Source organism: Camelus ferus, chromosome 8, assembly GCF_009834535.1.
Source record: "Camelus ferus isolate YT-003-E chromosome 8, BCGSAC_Cfer_1.0, whole genome shotgun sequence".
NCBI lineage: Eukaryota > Metazoa > Chordata > Mammalia > Artiodactyla > Camelidae > Camelus > Camelus ferus.
In genome coordinates, this window is record NC_045703.1 from 67,350,323 (window position 1) to 67,373,170 (window position 22,848).

Below are 22,848 nucleotides of genomic sequence, written 5' to 3' on the forward strand. Positions count from 1 at the left end.
TATGAAATTTTCTCCACCTTTGAGCTGACTGTGGCAAGGGTACACATAGGAGGTTTATGCAGAGCACTTGTTACCGTGGCTAGCTCAGAGTGGGTGGTCTCAGCAAATGGCAGCTGTTGCTGTTCAGGGTGTGGAGGTGTTAATAGGAGATGTCAGTATCAGTTTATTAGAAACAGACTCAGTAATGTGAAGATAAGAGGGGCAAATGCCTCAGTTGGGCTCTGGTTCCTAACAGGCAGAACCAGATCTGAAAGAAGAAAGGAGTGCAGCGAGGAAAGGATAGGGACAGGGTTAGTATGTGCTAAGTTTGCCATGAAGTGGAAATTTGTTAGGAGATGAAGCTTGAAGTGTATTCAAGTTAGTCTAAAGCTGAAATGAGGTAGAAGGGAATCATGGCAGTTCTCTTAAAAGAGTTGATTAAGTCAAAATAAGATGTTAACTGTTTTTGAAACATATGAAGAGAAGACTCAGTAAGCAGTTCAGGTGGTTTCTAGAGCATTTCCCCCCAATTTTAGAATGTGTACTCCAATTGTATGTTTATCTTATACAGAAGTGAAACAACATGGCTACTGTCATGTCTGAGTATTCAATATATTTTTTAATAAATAAATATGCACCAACATTTTAAAGAACTATGATTCTGAGGAGCCTTCAGAATGCAATGGCTCAGCAGTCCCCTTTTGATCAATAAATACTCCAGTGGAGGCATTTACAAGTATACATTATAGTTCTAATATTTTCTCCCCTCATCTTAAAGATTGGAGCATCTCACTTTGAAGACCACAGTTCTAGAAGGCTGTTCAAACAAGTCAGAATTCAAGGGAGGATGTAAAGAAGCCCACGAGTAGTGTGGCTTTGGAAATTGACAGTGACAAAAATAGGGTTCACCTGCGATGCTATAGGCGGGGATTCTTCTGCAAGGAGTATGATTGTTCTAGATCATCTCCGTACCGAGGATTCCTTCAGTTTCCTCACTTCTTGGGGCTTTGTGTGGCAAGTTTGAAACAAGGTATTATAAAGAGATGATGCAGACAAAATAGGGAAAAGATGCGGTGTGGGGGAGGGGATGCGGACAGCCCAACACTGGCAGTGACTGCCACGTTGAGAGGTGCTGATTTTGAAAACAGACAAGAGGTGGCCCCCATCCCCCTACTGCAGCTGCAGTCAGTACCTGCCTACTGCAGTGCCTTCAGGTGCTGTTACTGGACTGTTTTTACTCTCACAGGCTCTACTTTTTCCTATCATGCTTCTTCATGTTCTAGGTCTACGTAAATGGCATTCTGCCCTTTTAGTGACTGCAAAGGAATCGCCGCGCGGAGCAGGGTAAACGGCCTTTGATTGCTAAGGCGGAGTCTAAGCAACCCTTCACCCTAGCGGGCAAAATGTTTAAGGGCAAGCACCTGGGGGCAAACACCTGGGCGCGGGCGGTGGCCAGCGCAGCCGGGCGGCACAGACGGAGGCTGCCGGGGCCGGTGGCGCGCGGGGGCGTTGCGTTTCCCCCGCGCGAGCCCTTTAAGGCGGCGGCGCGGCGGAAGCGCGTGGCAGCGCGTGGCCGCACTGGGCGCCCTCGGCCGAGCTGCGTGGCCATGGACGTGGGCGCCGACGAGTTCGAGCAGAGCCTCCCGCTGCTGCAGGAGCTCGTCCTGGGCGCAGACTTCCTGGGTAAGGCGCCTGTATTGCGGGCCTCGTCGCCGGAGCCCCCTGGCCGGGCGAGCCTGCGGAGGATGTGGCTCGGGTGGGACAGGGCGGAGAGGGGAGGCCCAGCCGGGTGGTCGCCAGGCCGCAGGAGGCTCAAATAGGGCCCCTGAGCAGGACAGAGATTCCCTCTCGGGCCTGGGCGGTGGGAAGTTAAGCAGCAATTACACCCTTGCCCCCAGTGTGGTCCAGGTGGAACGGGGTGGCCTGGCTTGTCCTTGCTTTGTCTCCCTGTTTTCCCTTCTTGACCTCATCTGGCCTCTTGAGCACCAAGAAGGTGACCAGTACCTTTGCCACCTACAGCATTTACAGCATGAGGGAGGTGGTAGTGTTCTGTGCCCCGGGACTCTTGTCTTTTTTGCCTCCCTTGCAGGTCTGGATATAGAATTCACAGGCCTTCGTTCTAACCTGTCCAGGCCCCAGCAGATCAGGTAAAGCTCCAGCTGCCTTAGAGCTGTGCTGGAGGGGTGCTCTTCTGTGCCCTGCTGGGTGGCACCCCAGCCAGCCAGCACTGTTTCTCAGCAGGCCCTGTGTTGGCATTGGGCGGGCAGGGCAACATTTTGTGGGGAGGTTGAGGCCCTTGTCCACGAAACGCTGGCAGTGTTGCCTAGCTGTTGTAATAGGAAAGATGCAGCCCCTGGTAGAGAGGTGCCCATTCAGCGTGGAGTCGGTTCGGCTCTCATTGCCTGTGGACTGAGATGCCTGTTTTTCCGCAGTCTTTTTGACTTGCCGTCAGAGTGGTATCTAAAGACTCGTCAGAGTGTTCAGCAATTCACAATCTGTCAGATAGGTGAGTTTAATCTTCAGCTGTTTGAGTTACTGAAGGGGATATTTTTATTGTCTTTGTGTTTCCCACTGGTACAACAGCTTTGGCGCCTTTCTGAGATACTGGCTGTTTGCATGCTTGTTTGGTTTTTGACCGTGTTATTCCTACAAGACCTAATGCTTTGAAATAAGCAGAACCTTAGTTTCCATGCCGAAATCAACATTAAGGAACTTGTACTATCTTTCAGGAAAAATGTGTGTGTATGATTTTTGCTTAAAGAAAACATACAAAACAGGATCATACTATAAACACGTTCTGCATCTTTCCACTAATGGCATTTAGAGATCTTTCTGTGTCAGCTTATACAGATCTCTTGTTCATTTTTAACAATGGCATAGCATTCCAAAGTGATTGTATCTGTTGGCACCAACTCCTAATGATGCATATGGTGGGTACCATTTGTGTGTAATGGAACAAGGTTGCATTGATTGTCTTGGTATTTATATATGACTGTGCGCTTGTGGGCATGTATGTTTGGTATACTTATAGCAGGAGAGTGTATGTGCATTAAAGTGTTGATTTGTTGCCAAACTATTGCTCTTCCAACAACTTACACTAACAATGAATGTGCCTGTTTCCATCACTCACACTGGGTATTATCAATCTTAAATTTTTTTGCCCACTTGGGAGAGGAAAAATGACCTAAAATTGTCATCCTGATTTACGTTTTTAATACAAGATCAGCAAACGTTTTCTGTGATGGGCTAGACTAAATATTTTACGTTTTGCAGGCCATATGGTCTCTGTTACAGCTACTCAATTCTGCTGTTAAGGGGGAAATCAGCTGCAGCTAATACACAAATGAATTAGCATGGCTGTATTCCAATAAAACCTTATCTACAAAAACAGGTCATGAGACATTTTACTGATTCTTTTGCTATGAATGATGAACACCTGTGTGTGTTTTGTTCTTTATCCTTGTCTTTTGCTACTTTTCTACTGTGATTGCTTTTCTTCACTCTTTGCCAAGTATGGGAAATGGCACTGGGGCACGTTTCTATTGTTCTGCCCCTGCTTCCAAGTCTTTTTCACTTTGTGGTCTTTTTAGCAACAGAGACATCTTAAAGCAATGAAACGGATAAATCTTCATAGTTTATAGTGTTTCCTTTGGTTAGTTTTAAAACTAAAAATGTCAACTTAACATTCCATGCTTGAGGTAACATTTATAATGATATTTTAGTCATCTCACTGTGAATTACAACTTGACAGTTCTCATGTTTTGAATCTATTCTTTTTTTTAAGAGATAATCTTAAAGCCTACACAGTATCTTTGGATGCATGTATTGCTAAAAATATTTTTCTGTAGTTAACTTCTGGTAGCTTTTCTTTGGTATTCATTCTCTCTACCATGATTCTTCTAGGATTGTCAGCGTTCTCCAGTATTGAAGGAGAGTCAAGCAAGTATGTATAAAAACCTTTGACAAAACACATGGTTCTTGCCCATTTATTTTCTCCACCTGCTCCACCTCCAGCTTCTGCTTCAGGCTCTGACCACTTTGGCCCTGGATGCTCCATGGCCTCTCCTGCTTCTTTGCCCCCCCCCCCCCCAATACTGGCTGGTCCTTCAGGTTTCTCAGGGCAGCACCATTCTTGGGGCCTTTTCTAGCACCTGTGTACCTTTGGGTGTCCTTTTACTCTTTTCCTTGTCTCTTATATCGCCTTCAGGATTGCAGTTAACACAGTGTTCTGATGAGGGTGGTGTAGCCCCCAGGCCCCAACAGACAGGGTGCTGAATGGCAGCCCCACTGGTCCCAGGTGGGGCAGGATCTCTGCTGTTCTTTTTTGGCCCTCAGTACCAGTCATAGTAATTGAAGCATAGCTGACATTCAAATGTGGTGGACCCTGAATGACTTGGGGTGTGAACTGCATGGGCCCACTCAGGTTTCTTTCACTAAATATGTACTATAGCACCACATGATCTGTGGTTGTTTGAGTCCCGGGATGTGAAAGAACTGGGATGTGGAGGACCCATGTATAGACACAGGGCCGACTGTAATTATACGTGGCTGTACTTCTCAAATGAAAGGAAGAGCCCACTCTGGGGCTGGCTCTGTGAGCCAGAGTTTTAAAAATGGTTCCACCTTTTTCTCCTTATTTTTTTTCCCCCTAGGTATGTAGCCCATTCGTGTAACTTCTTTCTCTTCCCTACAACGTTTGGGATTTTGGATTCAGAGTTCTCTTTCCAGGCTTCCAGCATTCAGTTTTTGAATCGGTATGGCTTCGACTATAACAAGGTATGGCTTCAGAGGAGAGGTGGGGAGGGAAAGGGTTTAAAGGCCATCTGGTCCACCTGGCCTCTGAGTCCACCTCCTCTTCCCCTTGCTGCCTGTGCGAAACCAGAGTTTCTTTCCACTCTGCTGCTGGCATGGAGGATGCCTCTGACTTACTTCCTTGTTTTAGTTTCTCAAAAAAGGAATCCCATATATGAACGAAGAACAGGAGAAGACAATAAAACACAGCATCCTAACTGGGAACTGGAGAGTTCGCAGGTAAGTCTGCTTCTCTGGGCGCTTTGTGGGTTTCTTTGTTGCTATTGTGTTTCTGGCTTTCCTGTGTGTAGACGTGTTGTGTCCAGAACATGGTGACCTTACACTGTCTCCTTTAGCTAGTGTGGCTTCCTTGGCCTGTGTTGAGCCAAACACAGTAGCCTGAAGTGCTGGTGATTCCATTCTTACACCTGAGACAAGAAATCTCCCTGCATAGAGTGTGATTTTAGTGTTTAAAATGATGGGGAAAAAGAACTGACTTTTTTAAGTTATTCAATTTTATTATAATTGGGTTTTTGGGGGGTTTTTTGGTTTTGTTTTTAAATGGAAGTACTGGGGATTGAACCCCAGAGTTCATTCCCTCCACCACTGAGCTATATCCCAGCCCCCTAAGAACTGACTTAGTTTGGCACTCAGAGAAGCAGGAACTCCGTCCCAGTGCTAAAGGGGGAAATGGCTCTGTTGGGCTCAACGTGAGATGCTGTGCTGGCCTTCCATGTGATCTTAGGGATTTTTCAGGTAAGTCTCAGGCAGCTTGACCGTGTGTCACATTCCTCGGCATGTTGCTCCATGTGCTTGACCCCGCTGTGTTCCCCAAGGGCAGGATCTCTGCCTTTTTCCTTTGGTCCCCGGTTCCAGTTGTCCTGCTTGACTCCCGGGCCTGCAGCGCTGGGGCCATGTGTGAGCCGCAGCCCTGTGTGCTGGAGGGAGCAGCCGCCCGGGCCCAGGCAGGCCCTGCTGACCACCAGTTGTGTGGTTTTCAACCAGGTGTTTATGCTCTTTGGGCTTCAGAGTCTGCCTTTATCATGAAGGGAGTTAAATCAGACAGTTTTAAACTCTAGAACATTACGATTATCTGGTCCAAATAATTATGTAATGTTGGAGTTTTAAAATTTTTGTTCGTGGTTTTATATAAAAATACAGCTTTTGTAAGGGAAAAACAAGTTGAAGTTTTAACCTTCTGTTATGTTCAAATATTGGAGAAAAGTCTTTCCCCTTCTCAACGTAACATCACGTCCTTCTGCTTCTAATGCAGGAGAAGACGTGCTTCCCAAAGCGCCTGCCTTTCCCTCATTTCACCAGGCAGTGCTTTTTCACCTCTGAAATCTGGATTGAGATTCAGGCCTGATAACGTTGCTTAATGTTGGCTGGCTCCCAGCGCCTGTCCCTCCACTGGCCTGTCAGCGGCAGGAGATGGGCGTGCTCGTGTGGCCGGTGGGAGGGTAGAGGCCACGTGTTTGGTTTCCTGTTGCAGAATAAGACTCGGGAAAGAAGTGGTCTTTTTGGGCCCATTTCCTTGTTGAGATCTTGATGTTAAGACAGAAGGCCTCAGAAGCCCCTCCCACGTGAGCACTGTCCCCTCCCGCATCTCCACACTCACGTGCCCACTTCCAGTTCTCTGCACAAAGACCAGATCAAGGCGGTGATCGACGAGGTGACGCGCTGGCTGGACCTGGCTGAGGAAGGCGACTGGATGACCCTCCCTGATATTGCTGGTAGGCAGGAGGTGACTCCTGGCCTGGGAACCTTGGGACTGGTCGCTGTCACGCGCCGGGGGTCGGGGAGCATCCCTTCTCCTCCCGTGGGTCCGGGGCATTGGCTCAGCAGACGTGAGGTCCTTGTGCTTAGATCAAGCCCTGACCCCAGTTCAGAGGCTGAAGGATTTTCATCCCATTCTGAAATCTAAGGTTGAGGCGGCAAAGTTCCATCCAGAGCCATCCTTTTTATCCCAATCCTCAGTGCCCTGTGGATTCTTACTATATTTACTTTTGTTAATCTCTGAATTTTGCCCCCCAGTACAATGTGGAATCGCAATGAACATGCCCTAGATTTCCAGTTCTCAGCCCTGGTCTGTGGGCCTCAGGGGTCTCTGAGACTCTTTCCAAGGGGTTCACAAAATCATAACTTTAGTCAAAACATTAATCAGCTGTCACTCCCCATTGTCACCGTGCCATTTGCACTGATGGTCCTGAAGTGCTGGTGGGTACACTGGCTGGCACCTCGGCACAGTGAGGGCGGGAGCTTCAGACCACCTTGGTGGTCATGGTATTCTTTGTTACCACTTGTGGTTTAAAAAAAAAATTCCAATTTTGTTTAATCTTCTCTGTGAAATAGTCATTCTTAGTTTTATTAAATCTCAACCTTTGATTGACCATCTTTTAAAATAACGTGCAAAGAAATAAGCGCACGTGAAACATCACTGCTGCTTACCGGTTGGCTTGAGGAAAAGCACTTAGGTAAGTTTCTGTGTTGAAAGCTGAACTAGCTTTTTTTTTTCACCCCCTCATGGAATATAATTTTTACTTGAACTGTGGTTGGTCAGACTTGGTTGTATTCAGTCATTTTCTCAAGTGAAAAAGTAAGCCTTGTTGCTTCAAGGAGACTAACTCACAGTATTTGCTAGAGATGAAATCTGAGCTTTTAGTCAGAAACTGGAATTTTGGAATACTTGCGTCTGCCACCATAAGCTTGACAGCTTTATGAGTCTTCTCTAATGAGATCAGTGGCCGTGTGTACAAGTGTCTTTTGATGGTGTGTAACGTGTGAACACTGGGAAGACCCGTGTAACTCAGCAAACCAGTGTTTTTCAGATGACCGATGCTTGATGTTATAAAATCAAGGGCAAAAGTATAATGGGCTTATTTTTTAAACTTTGCAATTTTTAATTTCTTGTGTAGTTTTAATTTCTGACATGGTGGGTATCAAGAACGAGAACCCACACACAAAAAGGCTCTTTGGGGTCCTCGATTTCAGAGTGGCCCTGAGATCAGGGACTTTCAGAAAGCCGCCCTAGACCATGCCATGCCATCCTTGTTGCTCGGCCTCGTGGGCTTGGGTACACCTGAGAGCTGGCCTTCCACTTGACCAGCCATCTCTCAGCTGCTCTTCCTCTCGGGCTTTTCGGGGCATGGGCTGCCATCCCAGGGTCTGCGGGGGTCTGTGCAAGCCATGTGTTTCCCTGCTGCAGGCTTCCAAGCCTTCGAGGTCCAGCTTGTGCTGAGGAAGGCCCTCCCCGACATCTGGACGATGCTGAGAGAACACGGGGTGAGTTCTCACCTGGAGTGGGGCCACCTCGGTGGCTTCATCATTTCTCTGTTGTTCAGCCAGACCTGACCTCTGGGAAAGGCTTTTTTTCCCCTCTTCCTTTTGAGCTGCAGGACCACTTCTTTGGCCTCGTTCCCTGGAAGCCAGGATTCAAGGACCTTGTCTACTTTTCCTTTCAGGTGATAGTGAAGAAAGTGAGTAAACAGCATCGCTGGTATCTTGAGAACACCTCTTGTGATCGAGAGAGCTGTTGGAAGGAGAAGACTCTCCTCTCTGCAAGGGGTTTCTCTGTGTTTTTCCAGATGCTGGTGAAAGCCCAGAAGGCAGGAAAAAGATCTCTTTTCTCGGTCCTTAGCCATCTTTTGCATTTCTGGCTATAGATACTAACAGGCCCTTCAGTGGTAAACTAAGTTTCCTTAAGATGAGTGATTCCTTTTTGTTACCTGGCTTTGTGGATCTAACCTTGCTTTCACCAAATGATGATAGTAATATTTCATAGGGACAGTCTTTCCCCAAATCAATCTTCTTTGCTTCTTTCAGGCACGTGGGTATTTCAGTACTAACTGGCCTGAAGCTACCCGGGGGCTGCATGTATCTGCTTCACAGCTTGGATGCCCAGTGTGGCCCAGGCTTCAAGTCCCTCCGACTCGCTGCTTGCTTTTCTGGCATTTAAGCAGTCCAGCTCCCTTTCATGGGGGTGGAGTGCAGCTGGGGATGGAATGACCGTGTTGTCGGAGTGCAGTGGATTCTAATGCTACACCCTTTGCCAGAGACAGTGATTAGTCTACAGTGTCTGTTTTATTTTTAAAATTTCATTTCTCTCACCTGTCGATTTCCTCCAAGCAGCCCTTAGTGGGACATAATATGATGATGGATCTGCTGCATCTCCACGAGAAGTTCTTCAGGCCTCTCCCAGGTAGGGACACACCTGTCCTCCTCCTTCCTCGGAGCCTGTTACCATCCTCCTGGAACTGGGGGACGTCCTCAGGGAGAAAAACACTTGAATTAACATTCCTCCCCCCACCACTGAAGTTGTTCAGTCTCATTGTATAAAACTTAGCAAAATCAGAAATGTGCAAAGGAGACCAGCTACCTTTTAATCTCAGCTATAATCCTAACACTTTTGCTTTTCCTCTGTTGTGGCTTTTTACATATTTGACCACACTATTTGATTTTGCTTGGCTTTTTTTCACTTATCAGAAGTATTTATTTATGTCGTTAAGCTAGTATCATTTGAAAGGCCATGTTACTGTCTTACGGCTGTCCCAGTCTTCTCCGTGACTGATGCCACTTGACACAGCGGTGTGATGGAGCATTAAAACACATGCATTCAGAAGTCTTGCTTGAGCCCTGATTCCACCACCCCTTGTCGTGTGTGATCGTGAGCAAGTTACTGTGACGTACCTGTTCTGTTTCGTTGTCTGTAAAATGGGGGTAATGATAGTGTCGATATCAAAGTTGCTCTGGGATTAAATGAACTAAGGTACAGAGAACACCAGTATAGATTGAAAGAGGGTTCTAGGAGAGATTCTCTAAGATGATAAAACACCTCAGTTTGAGCACACTGAGAGTATTGGGGGAGAATTAGGGGTAAAATTAACGATCACTCACTGAAAAACTAAACAAACAGATGAACAAAAACATTGCTGGAACAAAAACTGCCAGAGAGGAAGTCACTGGAGGAGGCCACTTGGCCCCTTGGCAAGTAATGGGCTGGTGCTGGCAATGAGGAGGGGCTGGCGGTGGAACAGGTAACGATCATCTTACCTCCTGGGAGTCAGCAGTTAGTGCCCCCAAAGCAGGAAGTCCCCTAGCAGCATCAGCATGTTATTTAGGGAGATGGGAATAAACACCAGAAGGAAAAACTGAAAAGTAGTTGCTTTGGGGGAATAGGAAAGGGGAGGACAATGAAAAGAGGGATAGTGGGGGGATTTTGGTTTGTCTTGCAATAAACCTCTTTAAACTACTTGCAGGTATAATTTTGGAGTGAGGGAGGTAATTGGGTTGTTTATTTTTTGATGGATATACTGGGAATTGAACCCAGGACCTCATGCATGCTCAGCACACACTACCACTGAGCCATACCCTCCCTTCTGTGCAGGTATAATTTTGATAAATATGCCAGTTAAAAGTTTAAAATTGTAAGTGCCCTGATAAATTTTTTTAACTTCTTGGATTTTCCTTTGAATAGTCATTTACAAATAATTTCACATCTGTTGGGATATTCACATTATCCAGTAACACCTCTTTCTCCTGTTTCCACTGGCTAGAACTTCGCAAACTGCATTAGCTCATGTTGGCAATAGACAGTATCCTGAAAAATGGAAAACCTTTTGGCTCTTGCTGTTTCAAATGGTGACGGCAGATTGGTATGAGATTTAGAAATCTTTCATGAGTAGGAGTAAGGATATTTTCAATTCCTATTGTTTTATTTGCTTTATTAGCCCAAGTTGGTGACAATCAGATTGGAGAATTTCTTCCCGCTTTTACCAACAAACTCACTTCTGACTATCTGGGTTTTTTCCTTCAGAAAGCTACGATGAATTCAAGCTGAACATCCACAATCTATTTCCTATTCTTATCGACACCAAGAATGTGACAAAGGACATCTGGAAGGTAAGCGTTGCTTCGGGGAAAGGAGAGCTTTGTCCCAGTGACACTTAGCTTTCTCGCTCTTTAAAAGTTTTTTCTTGAACCCCTTTCTTGTATTTTACAACCAGTATTGGTTTTCCTCTTCTGCTTTACCACTTCTGAGTCTTACTGGCTCACATGTGATTTTTTTCTTTCTCTTATTCGAGTTCCCACGTCTTTGTGTAACGTTCACGTGCTTATTTAGATGGACAACAGAACAGCTTGATCTCGAGCTTGGCACACACCTGGGGAGTATTTGCAACATGCTAGACGAGCTTCAGGTTTAGGGGGTGGAGTTCCCTCTTGGAAAAGTTTACTGAGCATTAGGGTCATGGGATTTCAACCTAGATGACACACTCGAGTCACCTGGGAAGCTAAGTACTGAGACCTGGGCCCCACCCGCAGCTTCTCTGGTTTAGAGGGGCTGGTTCCGAAGCTGCCAGGTAACTTCCACTTTGCAGCGGGGGTTGTGCACTGCACGTGGAGCAGGGAAGCACCCAGCTGGTGTAATTGCTGCTTCAATGTTAAACTGAGAAACAGAGAAAGGGGAGGCTGATCAGTGTTTTCAGTAAAGTCTTAAGCTGATCAAAGCTAATCGTTCACTAAGGGAGCCACACAAATGGGCCTGGGTTACTTGGTGCGTCCTTGCCCAGAGGCACACTTCTTAGTGGGCCTCGTGTGCTTCTAGCCCTGGTTCTGTGGCCGCCTGTCTCCACCCAGCGGGGTCCTCAGCTGAAGCGGGGAGACACGGGGCCTGACGTGCGGGAACCAGCACGTGCTCCTTTCTGCACAGGACGAGGTGAATGCTGGGACTGGGGGACCTGGCAGGTCCTTTAGAGTGCCTACTGCCCTACATGTGTCCTTGGTCGCAGTCTGGTGCCTTGGGGTCCTGAGTTTCTCAAACCCCTTAAACACTTGTCTTTGAAGGAAGATGGTGCGAGGTGTGCTTGTGGCAGGTTTTTTGTAGGCTGGGTTGTCAGGTCCCTTATAGGAAACCTGAAGACACTATGTACCCTGACATCCAAGTTAAGGAATAAGAGTAGGTATGTATGAAGAGAGGGATTAGCACTTTCCAGGTGATTTTAATGGCCGTTTGGTAATTCCTGAACAGACAATAAGAAAACCTACAAATGTCTTAGTCTAATTTGTCTTCCGTAATTATAGGAACTGAATTTCCCAAGGGTTTCAAGTCTTTCAGAGCTTCACGACATCCTGAACAGGTAAGGAAGCTGGTTGTCGGAGCTGCTATAGAGCAGGGGTTCCCCATCAGGACGACTTTGCTCCCCAGGTCACGTTTGGTGATGCTGAGATGTGCGTGGTGCTAAGCTCAGGGGTGCTAGTGAGTAGAGGCCAGGGTGCACAGGACAGGCCCCAACTCAAAGGATCTCCAGCCCAGAACGTCCCTGGTGCTGAGGCTGAGAAATCTTGCTCTAGAGGGGAGGGGGCCTGGAAAAATGCCTACAGCTATTTAGTTATATCGTGTTTTCTGTTGGCCAGGCTTTTATTTTCCTTTTGATCTGTTTCTGACTATTGGAGTGACAAGCTCCATGTTTTATTTTTCTCTTGCACCTTGTTGTTTCTCTTGGGCCTGCAGTCGGGCGAGGCATGGTGGACGTACTTGAGTGAATGAGTGACCTCCCTGGCCTTCCTGTAGGAAGAGCAGTCCCTGTTTATTTATTTATTTTTAAATTTTCAGGAGAGGTAATTAGGCTTTTGTTTTTTCAGCAGAGGTACCAGGAATTGAACCCAGGACCTCCCCTGTGCTAAGCACGTGCTCTGCCACTGAGCCATACCCTCCCCCGATCTTTCCTACTCACGGTAGCAGTTATTTCTAAAGTGAGAGCCTCCTCCGGCCCCTCATGCTTCCTCGTTTCCTTTCTCAGACGGCCCTCCTGGTCCTCATTTCTAAGAAATAAGTATGAGGCTAGAGGCAGGCATCTCCACCCGCCTCTCCTCCCGTCTAGACATTTCTGCAGCATTGTCATCTTTGCCACTGTCTCTCCCATCAGCCAGCGCACAGGACCGCCGCCATGTGCAGGGCCCAGGCAGGGCAGGCTGCGCTCCTTTGGCCTCCCTGCCCCGGACCCCACACCCTCCCTCCGCTCGGCAGCCCGCCCCACCTGCTGTGGCCTCAGCCGCCTCCTCTGTCGTTCCCTTCTGCGTCAGGTCTGTTCTTCTGACTTGGAGCTACGGAGCCCTGCGGCTCTCCACTCCTGCTACCTCCATCTTTGTTCTTCCCTTCTGTCTGGGGTGGTTGCCCAGTGCAAACTCGTCTCCTGTCTCAGCTGATGGGACGATGCACAGAAGGCACTTGGAACAGGCGTGGCAGGTGGTGGTGCTCAGGTGTCACCTTGTCTGGCACCGGACACCCTGGGCCCTGTCCTGTCTCACCTTCTGTAGTGTCCTCTCCTGGGTTTCTCTTCTCTTCTAGTGAGTTTTTAATCTTTTCCTTGCAGGCCCTTGTTCTTCCATGTGTCCCTTCCATCTTTCAGGGGTCCCTCCACAGCCCTCTTCTTGCTCATTGCCGTGTCCCTGGGTGACCAAATCCACCCCCTCGGCCTCTGCTGCCACCATTTCCGTGCCACTGGTGCCCAGACCTCGGCAGCCCCAGGCACCTCGTTCACTGACCCAGACACCACGTGGCCTCCAGGCACCTTCCGTGCCTGGAGGACTTCTTTTCCGTCCTTACGCTGCCAGGCACTATGTGTGCAGGTGTGAGAGCCTGGTTTTCAAGACACAGGCTCTGAATCCCAGCTTCCTGGGTTGCGTTCCCAGCTTGGCCGCTCACTAGCTCTGGGAGTGACCTGGTAAGAACTGCTTAATCCGTGTGCCTCGCATTTACCATCTGTGAAGTGAGGCAGTCATTGCACAAAACTCACAATGTAGCCTGAGGATTAAAGGGGCCCCGTGTGGGGCAGAACTCACGGCCGTGCTGGCACTTAGTCCACGCTTACGAAGCGTCACCTGCTGCGGCTGCTGCTGACGGTCCGCCTGATCCCAGTGGCTGCTGCATGGCATCGGCATGTGCCATTTGACAGATGAGAAAACAGGGCTCTGAGATGTTAAGCACATGGAGAGGCACTAGGAGATGTTGTTGGAAAACAAATGAAGGGAAGGCATCCCCACTGAGTGCCACCGCCATTCACCCGCGGGCCAGAGCCGAGACCCAGAAGGGGCCCCAGGGCTGGGCCACCTATATCTTCTAGTCAAGTCCTGTCAGTTTTAGTCCCTAAGTGTTCTTAAAATCTGTTCCTTCCTCTGCACCCCCAGCATCATTGACCGTGCTGAGGCCTCTATTTTTTTTTAATTCCAGTGATGATTCCAGTTACTTACGTTAACCTAAGAGGGAGAGGAAGAAGGGATTGTTCTCAATGAACGTTCTTTATTTTTCTAACAGTGACTTGAATCCCACGAAGGATTCTGGGCCAGTGATTATTCACGCAAGCAAATGTGAGAAATACGGTGCGTCCCCGCAAACCTGCCCCTCCGCGGCTGGCGCGGCACTGAGCGGCCGGGGCTCAGGCCGGGTCTCCACGCGGCCGGCGTGGGCAGTGGTGGGGGCTTCGTTTCCTGATCCATGTTCCGTAGAACCCCCTCCCTCCAAAGGAGCCATTCTGGAAGGCGTTGGAGGGCCTGGGGGCCGCCAGCTCCCCTCCGACGTGGTGGTTAGTCTGCCGGGAAGCTGTCTGCTTACCCCTCCCGTGGGTGCTCTTGGCGCCGTGGGGAGGACCCTGGCGAGGATGGCGCCGGCGTCTGAGGAGGGTGCGCGCCTCTGGAGGAGCAGCAGGGGCTGCTTGTGTGCGCACAGCTGGCGCGGGTGTGGAACTGGGGCGGGTGTGGCAGGGGAGGCTCCTTTCCCAGGCTGTGTGCTCACTGCTGCTTGACTGTCTCTCCTGCTTCCGGAAAACACTCCAGTTGAGACAAAGTACCCCCATGAAGCAGCGTACGATGCCTTCCTCTGCGGATCAGGTGAGAGTTGCTGTCCTAAAGAGAGACTCATGCCCCCCCACCTCCCAGCCCCTCCGTTTACTTCCAGGCGGGTTGCACATGTGGAAATAAAGCCTGAGTTTGCATGTTTTGATGAGGCGATCAGGTTGAGCCTTGATTGTCTGTTACATTTCTAGCTTTTTTTTTTTCCAGTTTTCTTGAGGGTGGCACACCTGCTTCTCTGGAGAGTGCACGGGTGAGTGGTCCTTTCTTCCTGTGCCCTGATCAGTGGCAGGACTTGGTGAGCCCCCAGACCCGGGCTCCCGAAGGGGATGGATGCGGATGTTGCTGTGTAAGGACACACTTAGGGGAAGCGGTCTTCCTCCGTAGGCTGCCTTTCTCGCCGCCCCGGCCTTCCCCACCGGGGCTGGTCCTGGAACCCTAGTCTCTTGGCCATGGGAAAATGTTCTGCCAAACAGCGAGGCAGAAGGGTCAGGCTCAGGTTCCATCACCTGCTTCAGTGCTCCCAGCAAGGTGTGCTTGCTGTGTCTGTCACTCTCCTGTTTTCTTGTGTCGTGTAAATCACAGTGAGGGAGGACAGAGTGTTCAGGTTAACAAGTGATCCCTCCCTGGGGTCCACACAGTCAGGCTGGGGAGAAGCAGTGACTTGGAATGAGGCACACGGGAGAGATTCTCAAAACTCCCAGGTGGAATCTTAAATGCATTTGCTCGTGGCAGCATCACCCCAGGTGCCTACAGTGCTGGGCTTAGAGGAACCAGCTCCACACTTGAGCTACGTGTCCCTGTGGCACCGCTCTTGCCGCATACATTTGGTAAACAGGATTTAGCAGGCTGGGTGAAGGAGCTAATCAAAATTGAGTTCTTTGGGGCTGACTTGGAAACATTTTTAGACTGTACCCTGTTAAATTGGGTACTGCTCATACGTGTCCATTTTGGGAAAGGGTGTTATGTGTAGAAATAGCCGACGACACATTGACTTGGGGCTTATAGCTTAAGAACATCTCTGCCCCGTCCTCCCTTTCCCTGTGCTCTGACCGGGCGGTCCGCACGTGCTGGACAGAGCCCCGGGGCCTGTCCGTGCCCTGGCACCAGGGCCTTGGGTCCTTAACTGCCTTTAACCCTCACAACCTAAGAACCCTCCCAGGTTTAGAGAAGTTCTGTAGCAGCCCAGAGCCAGGTGCCTTCTCCTGGGGCCCGTGCTCAGGGGTGTGGTGGTGTCTGGGGGGAGGCGGGGCTGCTGGTCCAACAAGGCTGTGGGGTGAGGGACGGCCATGTGGCATCAAGGGTGGTGTCCTGCTGGGTGAGAAAGCTTCTCTTCCTCTCAGCAGCATCCACTCGCTCGTTCTCTGAGCCTGTGGCTCGTGTCTGTCAACGGAGGGCTCTCTACCAAACTGCTGCCCATGGGTGGTGGCCCTGGAAGCTCTGCTCTGGCTCGGGCCATCGCGAAAGCTTGTGGAGATTGGTCATCTGGGGGGAGCGCACCGATATAAGCCCCCAAAGCTGTGAGGGAGGCTGGGAGGGTGGTCTCAGGCAGCGCCTGTCCCTGGACCTGAGCTGTGCTGGGGCTCGTGCACGGCCGCCCGTGTGCCTGAGCACCGGGGGGTGTTCTCTGCCCACGTAGCTCTGTGCCCATGCCCGAGCCCTCCTTCCCTCTCTACCTCGATGTGCTGGCGCCCTATGTGAACCAGGTGAATCTTATCCGAGCCGGGGTCCCCAAGATCGTAAGTAGACTTCTTTTTGCTTTTTCCTTCATTCAGAGGCTGGTGCTGGGATGCAGCCGGGTTTTCTGGGGTGTCTTAGATGGGTTGTGATGACAGCCAAACTCAGAGTCAAAGAGGGGCTCATGCCCTGCTAAGCTTGTTGTGTTTTCCTGCCAGAATCAATGTGAACTTGCTTCTTAACCCCTTCTCTCCTCTGCCTCCCTCCCGCCCCGCTACCAACTCCAACAGAGCCTCTCCTAGTCTCTCAGGATTTTCAAACTGGGTAGGTGGTCAGTGGGAACTGGGGAAAATCTCCGTCTTCTGTCTTCTAGACAGAAGATCGCTCTCTGTCTTCTAGAATTTTTCTGGTCCAGATTATCCCAGCATCCGACCTCCCATCCTCATCCTGAGTGTCAGGAGCTGGCGTGGGGTCAGCGAGCAGCAAGTCTACCGCGAGTTTCAGAATCTCTGCAAATTCGACGTCAGGAGACTGACACGGAGCCAGTTCCTGCTCCTGACCAACAAGTTTAAGGAGTAGGTGCCGAGGTTCTGGGCTGCCCCTCCCGCCCGCGGCCGCCCGCCTCTGCCTGCGGCCATGCCAAGCAGGCCCGGCACCGCGCCTGACCCAGCCCCTGTGTTGGCAGTGCTCGGAGCGTCCTGAAGGAGTACAGGGGCCACCCGACCCTGCGCGTCTCCCTGTACCGGTACTGGAGACATTCCCCGAACATCAACTGCTTGTTACAGTAAGTGGCCGGGCTGAGGCGGCTTTGGACTGTCCAGTGGGTCAAGCACGTTCACCAGCTGGTGTGGTTGTAAAGAGGTCGCTGACGAGTGCAGGGACCTGCAGGTGACGCGGTAACGTTCAGCGCGTGCACGCAGAGCATCTGCTGGATGGGCCTGTCCTGGGCCCAGGGCTTCGGCAGTGACAAAGACCAAGCCCGGTCCTCGTGGAGCTCGGGTCGTAGAGGGAGGTCACACGTGACAGACAGCTGAGCTGCCCGGTGTGCTAGGTGGTGGGGTCAGGAGGTGGAGCGGGGGTCTTGGGGGGTTGCTGTTCAAAGAAGGGAGGCGCCTGGTATGTCGAGGTGACAGAGGAGCAAGGAGACGAGGACAGAGCACTAGGTGGATTCTAGTCAAGGAGAGGGTTGAAGGTGAGGACCTCGGAAGAGGCTGGATCATCAGAGGGTCTAAGCAGAGGATGACACGTCGCTCTGTCTGTGTGCTGGGACACTGGAGGACACAGGGCAGGGGGACTTCAGGAAGCTGGGCCACTGCTCACATGGTCAGTCGTGGCTTGGACTGCTTGGTGGCCGTGTAGGGGAGTGGGGGTGGTGAGAGCGGAATCAGACAGGACCAGGGTCAAGTTTAAATCCAGCATCTTTGGCCTGAGCAACTGGAAAGACAGAGTTGCTATTCACTGAGCTCTGAAGGATGTGGGCTTTCCGTTAGGAGCCGTGTCTGCCGAAATTGCATTGTTGAAGAAAACTTGGCTGCTGGGCAATCCTTTCTCCTCTCACCCTCCAACGTAAATCACTAGGAAAGATGACCTCAAGGGGCAATGTGTGCTGTTGGCGCTGGGAGAAAAGAACACCAGGGGCAACTAAGTTGGGGAGGAAGTGGGGCGAGGCCTTGTCAGCTCAGACCCGCCTGGCTCGCACGCGGGGCCAGCCCACGCCATCCGGGCCGCTGACCGCTGTCCTTGTCTTGCAGAGTCTGTGGCGTGGTCACTACCTGGGCCCTTGTCGCCTTTCTCCTTGGAAGACCTCACTCCTGAGTACAGCAAGGCTGCCTGCAGCCCTGTCCCGTCTCCGCACGTCCCGGGGCGGCCGTCCTGGGTTTTGTTCATTTAAATCCTACCCTGCTTGCAGGTGGATCTGCATGGATGAGAAACTTTGTTACATTTTCTGATGTGAAATTCTGTAAAAACTATCAATGGTAAATCCTTCTTTTGTGGCGCAAATGTTTCTTTCTGTAAATGACTGGGGAGAAGTCACCACCTGTGGGAACTTAAGCTCATGTTCCAGAGTGTCTTCTGATCAGACCACCTGGATGGTGGAAGCCGGACACCAAGTGAACAGAAGGTGCCGTTGTCTATGGGAGAGGAGCTACCAGCCAACAGGCTGGCGGGGACTTAGGCCTGAGAAGTGTCCTAAGTTTAGTAAAGGGAGCGATGAAGCCAAGTGTCCATGAGCATGTGGTGAGCACCCATGTTTTGAATAAATATTATAAACCCTAAGCCATCAATATTCACTTTAGAAACAGTTACCTGTATCCCAGGTGTGGACCCAGAATCGAGGGATAATCAGGTTGTTTTGTTGCCTTGGTGTTGCTGTGCATGGCACTTGGCTTTGCCAGAAGCTCTTCTCTGTCGGGGGCTGAATTCAGCTGGGCTGTTTGCTCAGCCTTGAACTTCACTTAAGGATTCAGCAAAACCTTATTAAATTGCGTGTGGAAGTTTTTCTCTGTAAAAACAGATGTGTTAGTGGTGGCAGCCCTCCATTTGGGAGTTTGGGAGCTGCCATTCCAGGAGTCACATGCCTGTCCTGGGGTGTGAGTGACAGTGACCGATGCACTGCTCTCCCCACGAGATCAGGCAGCGTGTGGTCAGACCTGCTCTCGGTGGTGGGAGCGAGGTTTTCCCTGTTTGTCCAAACAGCATCCTGGTGGGATGATTTTTTGTTTTCTCGTGGGATGTTGCTTTTGTACATGCTAAGGAAAACCGCCCCTTTGTGTGAGCTTGTGGGGCCCCGTCTCATTTATACAAGCCCTGAATTACGTGAGCAGATCTGAGAAGTGAAAACAGACCTCTCAGCCAAGTGTACTGGGGGATCACTTTGACTTCCCGGGGTCAGAACAGGGCCTGACCGCTGTGAGCTGTTTCATGGTTCTGGGGTGCAAGCCTGGAGTGATGCTATCAGACAGTATTCATTTGCCTGTCATCTGTTCACAGGTCATTATCCAGTCCCTGCTGTGTGCGTTCAGTGGGGCGTCTGTGCTGTTGGTGTGTCCTGCCGTCCATCTGTGGGCGCTCTGGCTGACCACGGGGGCGGGAAGGCTCCGGCCTCTGAGCTGTGAAGGCCCATGACCGTGCTGGGACTCTGTTCATTAGATTCACCTTGGGCTCTCTGTGCACTTTCAGGGTGCTGGGTGGGGGCAGTGCCCTGCTCTTATCAGCTCCCCCTCCGTGTCCCCAGAAGGAAAGTCTGGGGTTCCCTGGGCCACCGGGTCCCTCGCTGCGGGGCCTTCTGCTGCCCTCCCCCCTGCTCTCGTGTCTGCTCTGGTTCTTCAGGTCAGTGCTTCTCATCCAGCTCTGTCTCCCATCAGTGAATGAAAGAACCAAAGCAAACAGACGAACCAGACTCTCCCCTTGTCCTGCGCTCTGCGCCCCTCCCTGGGGCCCCGGCTGCCTCCCTCCTTCCCACCATGTTTGCCTTCACCGTTGGGCCCTTCACAGCTCACGCGGCTTGGCCTTCCTCCTCCCTCTGCCCTCGGTCATCCTCGCAGCTGCCGGTGTGCGGCCAGAGCTGGTTCCCCAGCCGGTGTTCTCTGGGCCCGGTTCACCGGTGCCTGATACACCAACTCGGCCTGGGCGCCTCCTGGTCAGCCTTCCTTGGAGAAAGCAGTGCCCGCTCCTCCAGCCCCCCAGCTGTCATAGGTGGTGCTGTGTGCCCGTTATGACATCCCATCAGGAGACCGATGATTGGTTGGTCCGTTTTTACTGAGGCAGATTGACCAGTTGGCTTAAGTGGTGTCTGACGCCTGATCCATGAACCTTTCACCAAATGACTTTTACACCCACTGATGATTGTCTTCTAGGCACATTATTTTTTAAAGTTTTAGTTTTATTTGTTTTTTGTGATTTTGTGTATGTATGTGGCGGGGGGGGGCGGTAATTAGGTTTGTTTATTTATTTAATGGTGGCGCTGGGGATTGACCCCAGGGCCTTGTGCATGCCAAGCCTACACTCTACCACTGAGCTACACCCTCCCCCTCAGGCACACATTTCATCGGAGATTGCAAAGTGGCATTAAAAAAATCTACCATGCCTTCTACCTATGTAGAACTTACAGGAAGAGCTTTCCCTTGTCAACTATTTAGTTGCCCTAAAATAAAGCTTAAACAGGAAAGGCAGGAAAGATGATTGATTCTTTTGGTTTATTATTTATCAATTTTTCACTCACTCTCCCCTAAGGTGACATCTTACTCAGCAGCAAACCAGGAAACTGACTGGTTCCAACGCTTTCTGATGCCCAGAGTCACTGAAAAGTCAGTGCCTTTTTGAGTCCTTTTCCTTTTTAGGTATACTGATTTTTTTCTCTGTGGAAGCTTTCAGAATCTTCTTAGCCCTGACGTTGTGAAGTTTCACAGTGATTGGCCCTAGAGTGCTCTATCATTCATTGTTCTGGACCCTCCATGGGTCCTTCAGCATGGAGATGGGTGGCTTTTGTTTCTCGGAAGTTATGTTATTATTTGCCCGACAACTTCCTTTCTGGTCTTCTCTGTTCTATTTTTGTGAACTATTTTTAGATGCTGATCCTCCTGAATTGTTCCTCTGATCATTTTATCTTTTTTCTATTTCTGGTCTTTTTGTGACATTTTTTTTTTCCTGTGTCTGATGTCACCTCTGTCCTGTCCTTCCTGCCCCTAGTTCCTTATTTTCTTTTCAGAGGGTCCTCAGGATGATTTGGTCCATGTTACTCGTTTTCTACTGTTGCATAACAGACAATCAGACGTTTAGCTGTTTAAAACAATACAGATCTATCACCCCTCGCTTTCCATGGGTCAGAGTCCAGTTACAGGTTAGTGGCGACCTCCGCCCAGGGTCTCATTAGGCTGAAATCCCTGAGCCAGCTGCAGCTGTGTCTCCTCTGAGTCTCATTCCAGTTGTTGGCAAGATTCAGGGTCTGGCAGTCATAGGGCTGAGGCCCCCTTCCGTTCAGCCTGTTTCTTCAAGGTCAGCAAAAAAAAGAGCATCTGCTGATGCCTCATGTCTTTACCTCTAGACCCCCTTTGAAGTGCTTTCCTGATTAGGTCAGACCCACCAGGATAATATTTCTTTTTATTAACTCAGAGTCAACTCATGAGGAACCTGAATTGTATAGGTTCTAACCACACTCCATGGGAGGAAATTATACAACGTGTATCCACCAGGGGGCAGGAATCTTGGGAACATCTTAGAACTCTCGCCTCCCACAGCCCACAGCAACCTGGCATCCTTCTCTGCATGCAGCCTCTTGTTCTACCAAGTGAGTCAGTTATCACTCCTGAAATTTCATTCATATTTTTTGTCTGTTAATGTTACCTCTCCCAACTTTCCTGTTCTTTTATTTTCATCTTAGTGGGATCTTGGTGAGGTGGAGGCAGAAATGTGTGTAGTCAATCTACTATGTTTAACTCAAAGTCCTTGGGCAGCTAATTTTTGAAGTATGTGGATTTACTCTTAATCAGCAATGCAGAGTGTGTTATACCACAAGCTCTTGACTGAGAAGGTATCCCTGAATAGCCTTTTGACCACTTTTTATCAAAAACCTATGTAGAAAAATCTATGAAGGATATTTGGAAGGCTGTTAGTCTATTCCTGGATAATGTAGGTTTTGTCCATGTTCTAAGCTGGACCTCTAAAAAGCTCTTCTTGGACTATAGTGTTTTAAATGCTATAATATCATTCGTTATTCACTCCAGAGAAGACCATGAGAGAAATTTTGTTCAGATCTAAGTGCAAGGAGAGCTAAGAAACATAACTGTATTTTCCTTTTGGAGAATGCAAATTATGTACCGTACTGTATTTCTCATTTTGCTTCAACCACCAGGAAGCTCAGATCAAAATATGTAGATAAATAATAATTCCTGTTAATTTCTGTAGGACTGCAGTCAGGATATCTACATTTAAAATTTTTTCCTTTGGACTAAATCTCTCATCCTACCTGTGCATTTAAGATCTTTAAAAAAAATTGAGGTATAATTGACATACAACATTCTGTAAGTTCAAGGTATGTAACATACTGATTTGATACATTCGAACTGCAATACAATTGCCATTGTAGCTTTAGCTAACACCTCTGTTGCCTCACATAATTATCATTTTTTTCTAGTGGTGGATCTAGTCTCTTAGCAAGTTTAATGTTCTCAGTACAGTTTTGTTGTCTGTAATCACCGTACTGTGTATTAGATCTCCAGGACTTATTTATCTACCAGTTGTAGGCATGTACTCTTAAACATCTTTTCCATTCCTTTAGCCCCCAGCCCCTGGTAACCACCATTCCACTCTGTTTTCTTGAGTTTAGTTTTTTGTTTGCTTGTTTGTTTAGATTCTACATATACAAGATATCACACTATATTTATCCTTCTCTGCCTGGCTCATCTCACTTAGCATAATGTCCTCAAGGTCCTTCTGTGTTGCTGCAAATGGCAGAATTTCCTTCTTTCTCAAGACTAAGTAGTGTTTCATTGTGTGTGTGTGTGTATCTCACATCTTCTTTATTCACTCACCGGTTGATGGACACTTAGGTTGTTTCCG

The 22,848-nt window shown here is 49.4% G+C and overlaps 1 protein-coding gene and 1 long non-coding RNA gene across 2 annotated transcripts; one reads left to right on the forward strand and one right to left on the reverse strand.

Moving 5' to 3' along the window:
* Positions 1–126: 126 nt before the first annotated feature.
* On the forward strand, positions 127–18,271 carry PNLDC1 (PARN like, ribonuclease domain containing 1). The gene is made up of 19 exons (XM_006179035.3): positions 127–1,662; positions 2,069–2,126; positions 2,412–2,485; positions 3,883–3,922; positions 4,632–4,755; positions 4,922–5,010; positions 6,403–6,503; positions 7,976–8,052; positions 8,232–8,375; positions 8,899–8,968; positions 10,583–10,668; positions 11,848–11,903; positions 14,081–14,145; positions 14,599–14,652; positions 14,824–14,866; positions 16,253–16,352; positions 16,690–16,865; positions 16,976–17,074; positions 18,042–18,271. Exons 1-19 carry the CDS (start codon positions 1,383–1,385, stop codon positions 18,103–18,105), a joined length of 1,800 nt encoding a protein of 599 aa, XP_006179097.2. The 5' UTR covers positions 127–1,382; the 3' UTR covers positions 18,106–18,271.
* On the reverse strand, positions 18,065–20,145 carry LOC116665461. Its single transcript, XR_004322097.1, has 3 exons — positions 19,769–20,145; positions 18,598–18,793; positions 18,065–18,205 (listed from the first exon to the last, which is right to left on the reverse strand). It is a non-coding gene; the product is annotated as an uncharacterized LOC116665461 (long non-coding RNA).
* Positions 20,146–22,848: the final 2,703 nt, after the last annotated feature.